This window comes from Camelus bactrianus, chromosome 7 (genome assembly GCF_048773025.1).
Source record: "Camelus bactrianus isolate YW-2024 breed Bactrian camel chromosome 7, ASM4877302v1, whole genome shotgun sequence".
Classification (NCBI taxonomy): domain Eukaryota; kingdom Metazoa; phylum Chordata; class Mammalia; order Artiodactyla; family Camelidae; genus Camelus; species Camelus bactrianus.
Window position 1 is genome coordinate 16,187,743 of NC_133545.1, and position 12,659 is coordinate 16,200,401.

Sequence of the window (12,659 nt, forward strand, 5' to 3'; positions counted from 1 at the left end):
CTTTGAATAGCATTATTATATCATTTAAATAACTGAAATTACACATAACTACTTGTTACATCTGGAAGAATAAATACAAAATGTTAGCAATTTTTAGTAATATGAAATGTATTACTTTTGTAACAAAAACATTAAAACCTAAAATCAAAATATTCAAAGTACAGCTTCTGTTTGAAAAAATACTCCTTTAAACTACAGTGAAATCCCAAACTGAAGTCTGTTACATGTATTATTCTTTTTCACTTGGTGCCCAATAAATTTTAACTGATAACAAAAGATTGACCTAAAGCCACTAAATGATTACAAGTTTTTAGAAAAAGAACTAGATTATAAAGTAAGAATTTTAAGTTAGCTCCTTAAATGAGATATACTGTACATTTTTAAACTGTTTCCCCCGTTTTAATGATTTTCGTTTCCTGTAAGTCAAAAGAAACTTCTAAGTAGTTAATTGCCAAAGAAATGTTACTACTTTTGAAGTGAAACAGGAAGGATATTAGCGTTTTTCATCTTATACTAACTTAAATCACTTTAGAAACTTTTTTTTTTAACTCACAGGTAAGATACTCTAATCTCTTACACTAAGTATCCTATACTAAAATCTACTATAATTCTCAAATACTTTAAATAAATTTAATTTTAGATATACTTACAGCTGCTCACCTTTCCACACATATGTGACTGACTTTTTATTCCATTTTATCTGTCTATGATTCTTAATGCCTGCATTAAGGTAGTTCTCTTTTTTGGAAGTCTTTCTGAAACTTACTGAATAGATTCCTGCTTTAACCTCCTTACAAGGCAATCTGAGGAGAACTAAGACATATAAAATATTTTCCATAGAGACAAGCCAAGGGCCTGTAATCCGTCTTGTGTTGGGCCAGGCACCCTTAATGTCAAAGAGCATTAAGCAGACATTATAAACATTCTAATAGGCATCCCATAAGCTCCCTTTCTATAAAAAAATAAACTCTGAATTTTGGAATAACTTTAGATTTATACCAAATTGCCAAAATTAATAGAGAGTTTTCATTTACCCCTTATCCAGTTTCCCCTAATGTTAACATACCACATAACGATGGTACACTGTCAAAAACTAAGGAACTAACATTGGTACATTACTATTAATTAAACTCCCAACCTTATCTGGCTTTCACTAGTTTCCCACTAATGTCCTCTTTCTGTCCCAGAATCCAATCCAGGATACCACAATGCATTTATTCAGCTTTCTTTTCATTGTCTGCCATCATCAGGGTTATTCTTTATTGCTTAAATATTCCCAAATGACTTTAAGGGAATCCTGAAGTCCACATTTGTGCACTTCACTCCCCAAGCGTCTAAGCAGATCAGAGGATTAACATGAAAGGGAAAGCCGAGGCTGAACTATGATAACTGGAGCCTTGAAGCCTCTTGAAGCCTGTCAGCCCCTCTGAGGAACTGGAGGTATCCTTGAGGTCCTCCTCCTTGAAACAGGGCTCTTGTGCTTGCACTAGTGGCCCTGGTAACAAAGCAGGATGAGGATATAAACACTAGTACTTACTACTGTAATACTTAAACAATCCTAAATAATTTACAGAGTTTTTACATCTATATCTAATTCATTAACAACTTTTTTTTTTCTTTTTACATTTGATGAAACACTGAATATATTTAGAGCTTCTAATGTTTCAGGTTTTATTCTGGGCAATTTAGTAATAATATTCTCATTTAATCCTCTCATCTGTGAGGTATTATTATTCCCCCTTTATAGATGAGAAAACTGAGATTTGGATTTATTTTTAAATTGCTCAAGATACAGTTAGCAAATGATATAGCAGGGATTCCAATATGATACGTTTTGACTCCAGTCTCCAAATTCTTAACCAAAAAGGTTAAGAGGCTTTGGACTTGGAATGGTTGTTCTTTGACTCCAATAAATCCTTCTATGCTAGCAATGTCTATTCATGATTATTATTACTTCAATCTATTAAAATTCACCCAGTAATTTAACAAATATTTAAATATTATGTGCATTTTACCATCCTGGATTCTGTAGAAAATGTAAAGCTGTTCATTTTTTTCTAGGGGCAAATAAGATTATTATTCATGAAAGTTTAAAGAGCTATGTAACTGGCTAGTAAAAAGACTCATCATAGAGCAATATATGGTCAACATAGCGCTAGAAGACTCTGTGGGACATAATTAATTTTTACATATAAGGGATTCAAGGATCCCAAAGTAAACATCAGTGCTACCATCAGCTTTAGCAAGAAACCAAATTTGGGATATGCAAATTTAACTACGTTTCACAAAGTCATTAAAATGTTCTATTTTATTTCTATTTCATTTTTCAAAAGAAAGCTAGTTAATCTAGTGGCATATTGCCAGAAAGGTGTATAAGCAGAGTTGGGAAGAATGAGGAAAAGTTAAGTAGCTATTAGTTAAATCTTAAGAAAAGCTAGAGTAAAACAAGGGGGATTCTTACTATCTGGTTTACTACATAAGCAGAGGGTAATCTGAGGTTTATTTTACCTACGGATCATGTTCCGGGTATACCAAACAGAAGGATATGATTCCTTCAGGAGAGATGTATAGTTGCGGTTTAAATCCTGTCCAGCTAAGGAACACCGATAGTTTCCCACAATCACACCATCTGGATTCAGCATGGGTACCACCTTGAAGATGAAAGTGTCCCGAAGCAACTGTGCATCACTTGAGTCTCCTAAAATATAATCCAGGAAGCCTTTGATGATCCAAGAGCTGTTGGTTTCTCCTGGATGTACCCTTGCAGTCAGAATCACGGCCTTTCGCTTTCTTGTGTCAGTGTTCTTCAAGGGGGAAGTAATCGTTAAAACATACACCATGTTTCTAGCAATCGTGTGGCATAAGACACGTATTTTACAAAACTTTGACCGTACTGGGTCATTATTGATGCTAGAAAGGTATTCTTGCAGGTTGGTGTAAGTGTATGGGTAACAGTGAGCAAAGTAGCAGGTATCTTTGTTGTGCGGAAACTGAAACGTCCATGTAAGAGAGAAACAGTGGCGCCCATCTTGTCCCTGGTTGTTCCTATAGTACTTGATTTGGTCTCCTATTCTCTGCCAGCCAATATTATGAGTGTTGGCCTCTTTTTCAGAATAAAACAGTGGGCGCATACCTCGATTATAAAGACTAGCAGGTTTCGTGAAATTGATAATAGTGAATCTGTAGACTATTCCTGCTTGGGTATTAGTGACTTGGAAATAGTACCACTGGGTGTGTCTATTTGTGAACAGGTCAGGGCGCACAGTCAGCTGGTACTCATATTCTGCCCTAATACACAAAAGGAAGGGGGGAAAAGCACATAAAAATGTAAAAATGACACTGAAGTTTAAATGAATAAAAGTAATAAACATAAAAATAATAAATTATCTATTCATAGGGAGCTTTTTATTTGGGAAGCAGTGTTTATTTAGGCAGCATCCAATAGCAAATGATTGCTAAAGATAAAAGGTTTGAAATGTTCTTTTATTGGATGTGAAACTGCTTCTATGCTAATTCTAAAGCCTTTTTATTCCTCTGTAATTTCAGAGAACACATGAAAAATGGGCATTTGATAAAAATCGTAATTTCAACCCAATTATATTTCCTGTAAGAAAATGATTAACGAGTTCTCAAAACTGAATTAAAGTCCAATGTTTTCTTTTTTTATTTCGGACATTTGTTATATATTAGATTCTAACTCTAGGAATTTGAAATATTTATCACTAAGAAAGATTTAAAACATATAAATTAATATGAGCAAATGGATTACAAAATTTTAAACTCTGTGAGGACAGGAACTGTATTTGGTAACTATTTGCATACCGCATACTTAGTCACTGAGAATACTTAAAAATAAAGGCCAAAATAATTTCACTAGTATATTATTAATACGTATAACAACTTTCTTGGTTAGTTGTGACTTTTTTTTCTTTACCAAGTGACTTCCTATTCTGTCAGCATTATGCACTTACTGCATGTGTGTGTAGTTATAAACTGTGAACTAGGAATAGGTGAAATGAATGTTGAAACCTTGTTGAATGTTGAATCTAGGTATGGGTATGTGGTAGTTAATGTGGAACTATAATATGCTCTGTACTTAACTGCGGGTTTAAAATTTTTCATAAAATTTTTTAAAAAAGAATATCCTTGGATTGCATGCATGTTCCCAAGCATATTTTGTGGAACACTCATCTGAAGAACTATTCCATTAAAAAGTTTGAGGAGCAGTGTGTATGATAATTCAGATTGATATACTGAAAATGTACAGTACAGAGACCTGCTTAAATTCATAGTTCTCAGAATTGCATAAATCCAGAATCTTTTATACTCCCCCCCTCCCAATAATCTCTAATTAGCATCTATACTTCAAGGAATTACAGCTCAGTAATGGATACATGAAACTTTAATGTACCTAACACAGAAAATAATACTTGATAGACTAGCTCCTCAAATAAAAATAATTAAAACCTACACTTTGACTACCTTCTGTAGATTACCACTCTCAAACCTTGCTTCAAACATCAAAGTATCATCATAGTTATCCACAGGCTGCTTCAAGGGTGTCCGGTTGCCCCCAACTCGGGAATACACAAAACACGGCTCTTTGTAGGCTGATGAGAGAAGACCATAAAGGTATCAAGCCATATTTAAAGTAAACAGGCTATTTTGCACAGTTTGGAGCCACAGTATAATTGAAGTGTCACTAAGGATTGTAAATTTTAACATATTTGACATTAGCTTATAGGTTTATGTTGAAGTAAGAAAGTCTAAGAGTATTTAGACTAGAAAAGCAATGCCTAAAAAAATTCATATCTTTCTCACATTAAAAATACTTATTCAACTTCTGGTTATAATGAAGTAATTGGTCCTGAACTTGCCCTTTCACTGCAAATGACTATCAAACCGGAACAAAAAAATGAATTGTTTTCATCAATGTGGACAACATACAGACCACAACCAAATCGGGTTCTTGAAAGAAGATAACTACATGAAATAAGCCCATGTTTAATTCTGGTTTTCTCCCTAGGCGTACTTTCTAACTACCTCCTAGGAAGACGGCACTTAAGAACAGCATAACAGTCTTGCTGAGCTGAGGAGGCAAGACTGCTGTCTGGGGCTTCTAAAATTGGTATCTTGGGTAACCAGAGAGAAGACATGGAGGGCTTCAATAGTTTACCTGGTGGTTCCCCAGTCCTTGGCTGAGGGCTTGGCTGTCAAGCACAGGATAAGACCAAGGAAGATAGAACAGAGTGCTATCCTGTGGAACTGAGATACCAGAGGACATAACATTCTAGGACATAGTGGAATTCCAACCTGTCCAGCATAGAAAGACTTCACTGGGCACCTCAGCCATTCAGTTGTGACTTCAGAAAGGTTGTATATTAGGCATAAGAATCATATTCAGGAGTAAGGGCCATGACCTAGAACTAAGGACAAAATGAAAATATACCTGTTTTTATATTTAAAAAAAAATCCTAAAAGATGCAAAATGATTTGCTAGCAATTTAGCTGCCTACCAGAACAAAATACAAGATAATTTTTAAAAAGAACATAATACTGACTCCTACCACGTATTTTTCACAATTTCTCACATACAGTCCACAATTATGAAGCATACAGAGAAGCAGGAAAATGTAACCCTGCTATATTTAACAGACCCCAAGATAACCAAGATGGTAGGATTAACAGAGGGGACTTTGAAGATATGTTAAGACTTAAAGGAAAAGATAATGAATAAATAGATCAAGTAATCTCTAAAAAAGGAATAGAAACTATAAATAGAACAAAACGGAAATTCTAGAAATAAAAAGTACAATGACGGAAATAAAAGATTTACTAAATGGGCTTAAAAGAAATTGAACTTTGCAAAAGGAAGATTCAGTGAACTGAAAACAAGGGCAGAGAAGAAAAAAAGAACAAAGATCTGGTGACACCTGGGACATAGCTAGAAGTCTAACATATATGTAAGTGGAATTCCAAAGGACAGAAGAGAAAGACTATTATGGAAAAAATATGTGAAGAAATAATGGCTGAAAATTTCTCAAATTTGGAAAAAACCAAAAAACCCTATTAGACTATGGCTCCAAGAGGTTCAATAAACTCAAAGCAGGATGAATACAAAGATAACCAAATTTAGGCAGGTCACAGTCAAATTGTTGGAAAAAGCCAGAGAGAAAAAGATGTATCATATATAGGGAACAATGATATGAATCATGGCTGGCTTTCTATTAAAGAGAACAGATGTCATGAGACAATGGAACAGTATCTTTAAAGAAAAAAAAATGTCAACCCAGAAGTCTGTATATCCAGTTGTTTGGGGATTTCCTTCTCCTACAGCTCCAGGTCTGGAAACCATTCTGTTCTCTTACCCTTTCAAGCCTAAGAGAAATAATGGTTCTGTTCTCTCGACAATTCTATGTTGTTGCTTCACCATCCTTTAGAAAGTCTCCCTTAATTCTGCCCATCCTTTTTTAAGTTATCCTTTCTTTCAACTTTCTTGAATTACCCCAAGTATAAAATCCAATTCCTGACAAGATCCTGACTGACTCACCTCAACTACTGTAATTTTACATTAGATCTCAGTTGTGTGTGGAAGTTCTAAGGTAGCTTAGCTATGTAAATATTTGAAACGAAGTTTTAAAAAATCAGAGGTGCTTCTCTCACTCCAATTGCTTACAAATGCTCAAGTATACAGTTTCTGGAACTGCTTACTGTAGAAGAAGCAATCCCTGTGAATTTCTGTTTTGCTAGCTCTTTAAAGAAAATACGTATGTTCCCTGGAAGTTACCTTTAATATATACTCTAACATATAAAAATGTGATGGTGAGATTGTACAGGAGTCCCACACTCCCTTATGTTGGTGCACAGTTTAGAATACAGGTTGAGACTTCTATGTTTGTGATTAGCATACTCTATCGTAAAGCAGAGATTCTGTATTACCAGAGCTCTCAAAGTGCAATTATTGATCCTGAGTGTTAAGAACATTCTCCTGAGATATGAACTTAGATGTTATTTGCAATGTGAAATATTTTCCTCTTTTAAAGATGGGAATCCCAAGAAATGCATCAAACTGGTATGAAATGAAAATAAACCATTTGAAAGATTGCATGAACATGACGTACCGATAGAAAGGGAACAAGAGTGGCAGAAAACTCTACTGGATTTATCTTGGAAAACTGATGTGAAGCTTAAGTCCCTCTACATTCCATCCACGGTCAACATGATGCTTTATTTTTAAGTAACTTTGCATAAACTACAATACTTACCTTCAAGAATACAATTAGCACTCAATCAACATTTGGATCAATGTGTAACAAAACATGTTCATGGAGTCAGAGACTTCCCAGTAATCTGCAATTTCCACTATAAACAGCAAAACATATAACTAAGAGATTAGCCCAGGTAACTGATTAGCCCAATTATATTTGATAGCAACATGTCTCATATACTCACCATCTTCAGCTAGATAAACCACAGTATCTTCCTTGGAGTTTGGATAAAGGGGTTCCATCTCCAGGCCTGTTGGGATGTACACTGGCTCAGGATAAGAAGGAGTCCAATCTGGGAAAAAAAGAGAGAGAACATTATTTGAATGACTTCAAAATAAAACAGGAAAAATTTACTGTATATTTTCAAATTATTCACTGGTAGATCTAGGCTAAAATTTTAGTGTTTTATGAAAGGCTAGATTTTACCAAGGGTTTACTGGAAGTAACAATGAGCATTGTCACACTTTAACAAAACCCCTAACACTTCATTTGCACCCTGGTTCCAAATTATTGTAGTGAGTAGTTCATGGTTATCTTATGTCATCATAGTTATTTTGGCTCATGGTTATTTTGTGTCATCATCACATTGTGTCATCATATATACCAAAGTTTCTATTTCTCCTGGGTGCTTGATCCCTTTCTAACCTACCTCTGGGGATCTTGCTCCACCTTTTATTCTCCCTTTCCCTGCATCTTCAGCCTCCTCCTTAATAATGGTTGTTTGCTAAGCTAATATACATAGTTCAGGTTTCTTTTGTCTCCCCATAGGAAGGAGCTCACCTTCTTCTTTACCTATACCAGCCTTCCTACTCTTCATTCTTTTCAGGACCAAACTGTAGACCATGATCTATCTGATTGGGAAAAAAATGACTTCATAGCCCAACTGCCCTAAGTTGTTCCCACTTTTTAGTGGACAAGAATTTGGTGGTGACTCACTCTCCTACTTCTCTTTTATTACTGGCTGATGTATGTCAGACTATGCTTGGCTCTGGGTATAAATATGCTCTAATAGAAGGAGCCAGCCTCTATGATCCCAAATACGTTCACTGAAACAATTAAGAAAAAAAACTTGGTGATAAGAAACAAGTATCACTGGATGAACACACTGTGGGGATGATATGTATAACTGTTTTAGCAACAGAGCTGTATCTGACACAATGCATAGGGGTCAAGTCTAGCTACAGAAAAGGCACAGACTAGACTACTGATGCAAATACACATCACTGAACATTGTAGGGTTAAGTGAACATCACACAACCAAATAAGCAGATAATAAGCAATAAAGCAAATTAAAATTTAAAAGACTCTCAGTAGCTGAAAATTTAATCAAATCAAACCAAAATTAATCATGAACTGATAATATAGCATCCATTCTGAAAATTTTGGGTATTTCAGCTATTTGCCATTTTCTAACATCTTGATATATAAAACTAAATATCTGCCCTTGAGAACGAGTACAGAATAGACACCTGGGTTGTTTCCACCTCTGACTATTATGAATAATGTTGGCATTATTAACACTCAGGTACTTTTTTCGGGACATATGTTTTCATTTTTTTAGGTATATGCCTAGGAATGGAACTGCTGAGTCAAATGGTAACTCTATGATGAACTTCCTAGAGAAGTGCCAAACTGTTTTCCAAAGTGGCTACAAGATTTGAGGATTCTAATTTCTCTACATCCTCATCAACACTTGTTATCTGATTCTGGTTCTAATCAGCCTAGTGGGTGTAACGTGGTATCTCACTGTGGTATTAATCTGCATTGCCCTGGTGACTAAAGATGATGACCACCTTTTCATGTGTTTATTGACCATGTGATTATCTTCTTCAGAGAAATGTCTATTCAGAGCCCTTGCTACTTTTAAAATAGGTTATCCTTTAATTGTGAGTTATGAGTTCCGTATATTCTCAATACAAGTCATTTATCAGATAATTTGAAAATATTTTCTCCCATTATTCGAGTTGTATTTTCATTTTGATAGTTTCCTTTGTAGCACAAAGGTTTTAAATTTTGATAAAATCCAATTTATTCATTTTTATTGTTGTTTTTGTGGCTTATACTTTGGGTGTTATAGTTTAGAATCCACTGCCAAAATCAAGATCATGAAGATTTAGCTCTATGTTTTTTTCTAAAAGCTTTACAGTTTTGGCTATTACATTTAGGTCTTGATTCATTTTGAGTTAATTTTTTATACGGTGTGAGGTAAGGGTCAAACTTTATTCACATTGCAAGTGATCACCTATCCAGTTGTTCCAGCACCATTTGTTGAAAGGACTATTTTTTCATTATTGCATAGTTTTGCCACTCTTGAAAACTGATTTTTCTTATTGATCTTTGCCTTGTTCTAGATTGTGAAGATTTTCTATTTTAAAAAGTTTTATAGTTTTATATTTTACATTTAAGCCTGTGATCCATTTTGAATTAATTTTTTTTGTATAAAGTGTTAGATTGAAGTTCATTTTATTTTCTTTTTTGCCTATGGATGTTCAAACATTTGTTGAAAATGCTAACTTTCCTCCACTGAATTGCTTTTGCACCTTTGTCAAAAATCACTTGGGCATATTTGTGTGGCTTTGTTTCAGGGTTCTCTATTCTGTTCCACTGATTTATGTATACATAGATCCCTCCACTAATATAACAGGGCCTTGACTACTGTAGCTACATAAAAGGTCTTGAAATTGGATAGGCTTATTGCTCCCACTTTATGCTTCTTTTCAAAATTGTTTTAGCTATTCTAGTTCTCTTACCTTTCCACATAAATTTTAAAATAATCTTGTTTGGATTGACAGTATAATCTTGATAGGAATTGCCTGGAACCTGTATATCAATTTGCGGAGAACTGACACCTTTATTAGATTGAGTTTTCCAATCAGTGAACACGTTATATTTCTTGATTTATTTAGATCTTTGATTTCTTTCTTTAGCATTGTGTAATTTTAAGCATACAAGTCTTGTAGATGTTTTTTTAAATTGACACCTGAGTATTTGTATTTTTTCAGTGATTGTAGTGAGAATGTATACTGTGGTAGGGGTTTGGATTACACAGATTATGCATTTGATAAAATTCACTGACTGATACACTTAGATTTGCACATTTCATTGAATGTAGAATTTATCTCAAAAATAAAAAAGAATCACAAATGCTGAATTTTAGAGGTGAAATGTTAGAATTCTACAACTTACTTGAAATAAATTAAAAATCTAAGATGGTATGATGGATAGAGAGAAGGATGGATAGTTAGCTACGTATATGATAAAGAAATATGGTAAATTATTCATAAAAAGAATCTAGTTGGTGGGTTTTGAATGTTTCTCTAGCCTTTCAATTTCTATCTTTGAAATTTTCATAATAAAATATTAGGAAACAAGAAGGTAAATACAGAACAAGGGGTTAAATAAAGAACAAAATAAACCTAAATGAATTAGATGAATACAAAATAATAAATTAATGAATTAGGAAATAGTACAATAGAACTAATAAATATACATTTAAACATTGATTCTTGGATGAAACTAACAAGATAAATCCCAAGGAAATTAAAACAATTACAAGAGAATTCTTTGCCTACGGCTATGTAAATAAATCAAAAATTCTTCATGAAAAGCATTATTTTTCTAGAAAAATACAAATAACCAAAACTGTCCCTGGAATAGACAGAAAAATCTAAACTAACAAAGAAGAAACATAAGTTTTACAATAAAAATATTCTTTGTAACTCTAAAACAACAATAACAAGTATGCTCAGATAGTTTTAGGAGAATTCTATTAAACTTAAAAGAACAGCTAATTGCCGTATTACTGAAATTATTCTAGTACATGGAGAAAGAGAAAGAATTTTGAGTAATATTTATAACAAAACCTTAAAAAGTACAAAAGTTAGAAAATTACGCATTTATCTTATTTATGAATATTAAAGGAAAATACTATATAAAATACTGGCAAACAGAATTCAGCAGCACACTAAAAATAATACATAACAATTAACTGTTTATTCCAATAATATACTACTGGTTCAGTATTAAGGAACCTACTAGCATAATTCACCAAGCACACTAGCTGAGAACATTATGACTCTTTCTTCCAAGAGATGCTGAAAAAGCATTTAATAAAATTTAGTTAATTATTCCTGGTAAAGTTTAATAATATAAGAATAAATGGATACTCCTTGATAGGATCAAAAGGAAGTTTATTTTAAACCAGTTTATAGTTTGCTAAGAGGGAAAACACTACAAGCATTCCCATTAAAATAAGGAACAAGATGAATGTAAAATTATTATGTGTTTTTTCAAAGTACCAGTCAATGCATTCAGTCAAGAAAAAAAAAAGTATGAAATATAAAAACTGGAAATGAAAAGATTTAATTACATTACTGCTAGATGATGTAACTGTGTATCTGGCACATACATAATAATTCAAAAATCAGAAACAAGAGGTGGATAGTTTCAAAATAAGTACACAAAAGTTAATTTTCTTTTACAAAACAAGTTAGAAAATAATATGTAATAAAGAGTCTATTTAAAAGAGCAACAAAACCAAATACCTAACAATACAACTTAGAAAAGGTGCAGGAAAAAATTTAAAACTATAAAGGGAGATAAAGGAAAATTAGAATAAACAGTGAGACATACCTTGTTCTTGGATAGGTAGACGCAATATTGTAAGGCTGTCACTCTTCCTTAAATTAATCTATAAACGTAATGTGATCACAAAGTTACCAATATTAATTTTGGGATAACTAGGAAAGCTTTTAAAAAATTCCATATAGAAATACAGGTAAGGCAAAAGTAGCCAAGAAATTGGAAAATTAAAGAAAAAGAAAAAAGTAATGATGGGGAACTAGGTTTACCACATAAATTTACAGTTTTAAAGCTTCAGTAATAAAGATTTCATGCCATCATATGAATAGACAAGTTAATGGAATAGAATACAATTCAAAATCAGACCTAGGAGTTTAGTATATAATAACTGTGGCATTTCCAATCAGCAGATAAATTGTTGATTAATTTTGTTGGCACAACTGGCTAGAGTTAACAGAACTAGATCGGGAGCTCACTTCTTGCATCAAAATGGATTCCTGATGAATAAAAAAATTAATCACAAAAAATACAACCTGAAAAATGTTAAGAGAAACATGAGAATTATAAAACCCAGAAGTCATAGAAAAATGGTACATACACTGATTACATAAAAATCAAAAACTTCTGAATGATAAAGATGAAAGGTAAATGACTAAGAAAAAGAAGTATGCAACATAGATGACATAGTAAGCCCATCTCCTGAATATATAGAGAGCATTTTATAGATCAAGAACACAAAAAATGCAATCAATAACAAAATGGGTAAAGTTATCAAACAGTTCATATAAAAAGTCAATAAATATACCTGTT

General features: G+C 33.2%; 1 protein-coding gene across 19 annotated transcripts in view; it reads right to left on the reverse strand.

Moving 5' to 3' along the window:
* AGBL3 (AGBL carboxypeptidase 3) overlaps positions 1-12,659 on the reverse strand; it is an 85,227-nt gene that overhangs the window by 59,443 nt on the left and 13,125 nt on the right. For 7 of the 19 annotated variants that reach the window (XR_012508074.1, XM_045511006.2, XM_045511007.2 and 4 more), the window contains 3 exons: positions 7,453-7,560; positions 4,472-4,610; positions 2,509-3,288 (listed from right to left, as the gene is read on the reverse strand). Coding sequence is in view for 14 of the 19 variants with exons in the window: in XM_045511006.2 (XP_045366962.1) it covers positions 2,509-3,288; positions 4,472-4,610; positions 7,453-7,560 (1,027 nt within the window). In the remaining 5 variants the exon portion in view is untranslated. The other 12 variants (XM_045511014.2, XM_074366974.1, XM_045511011.2 and 9 more) reach the window with 9 other exon arrangements.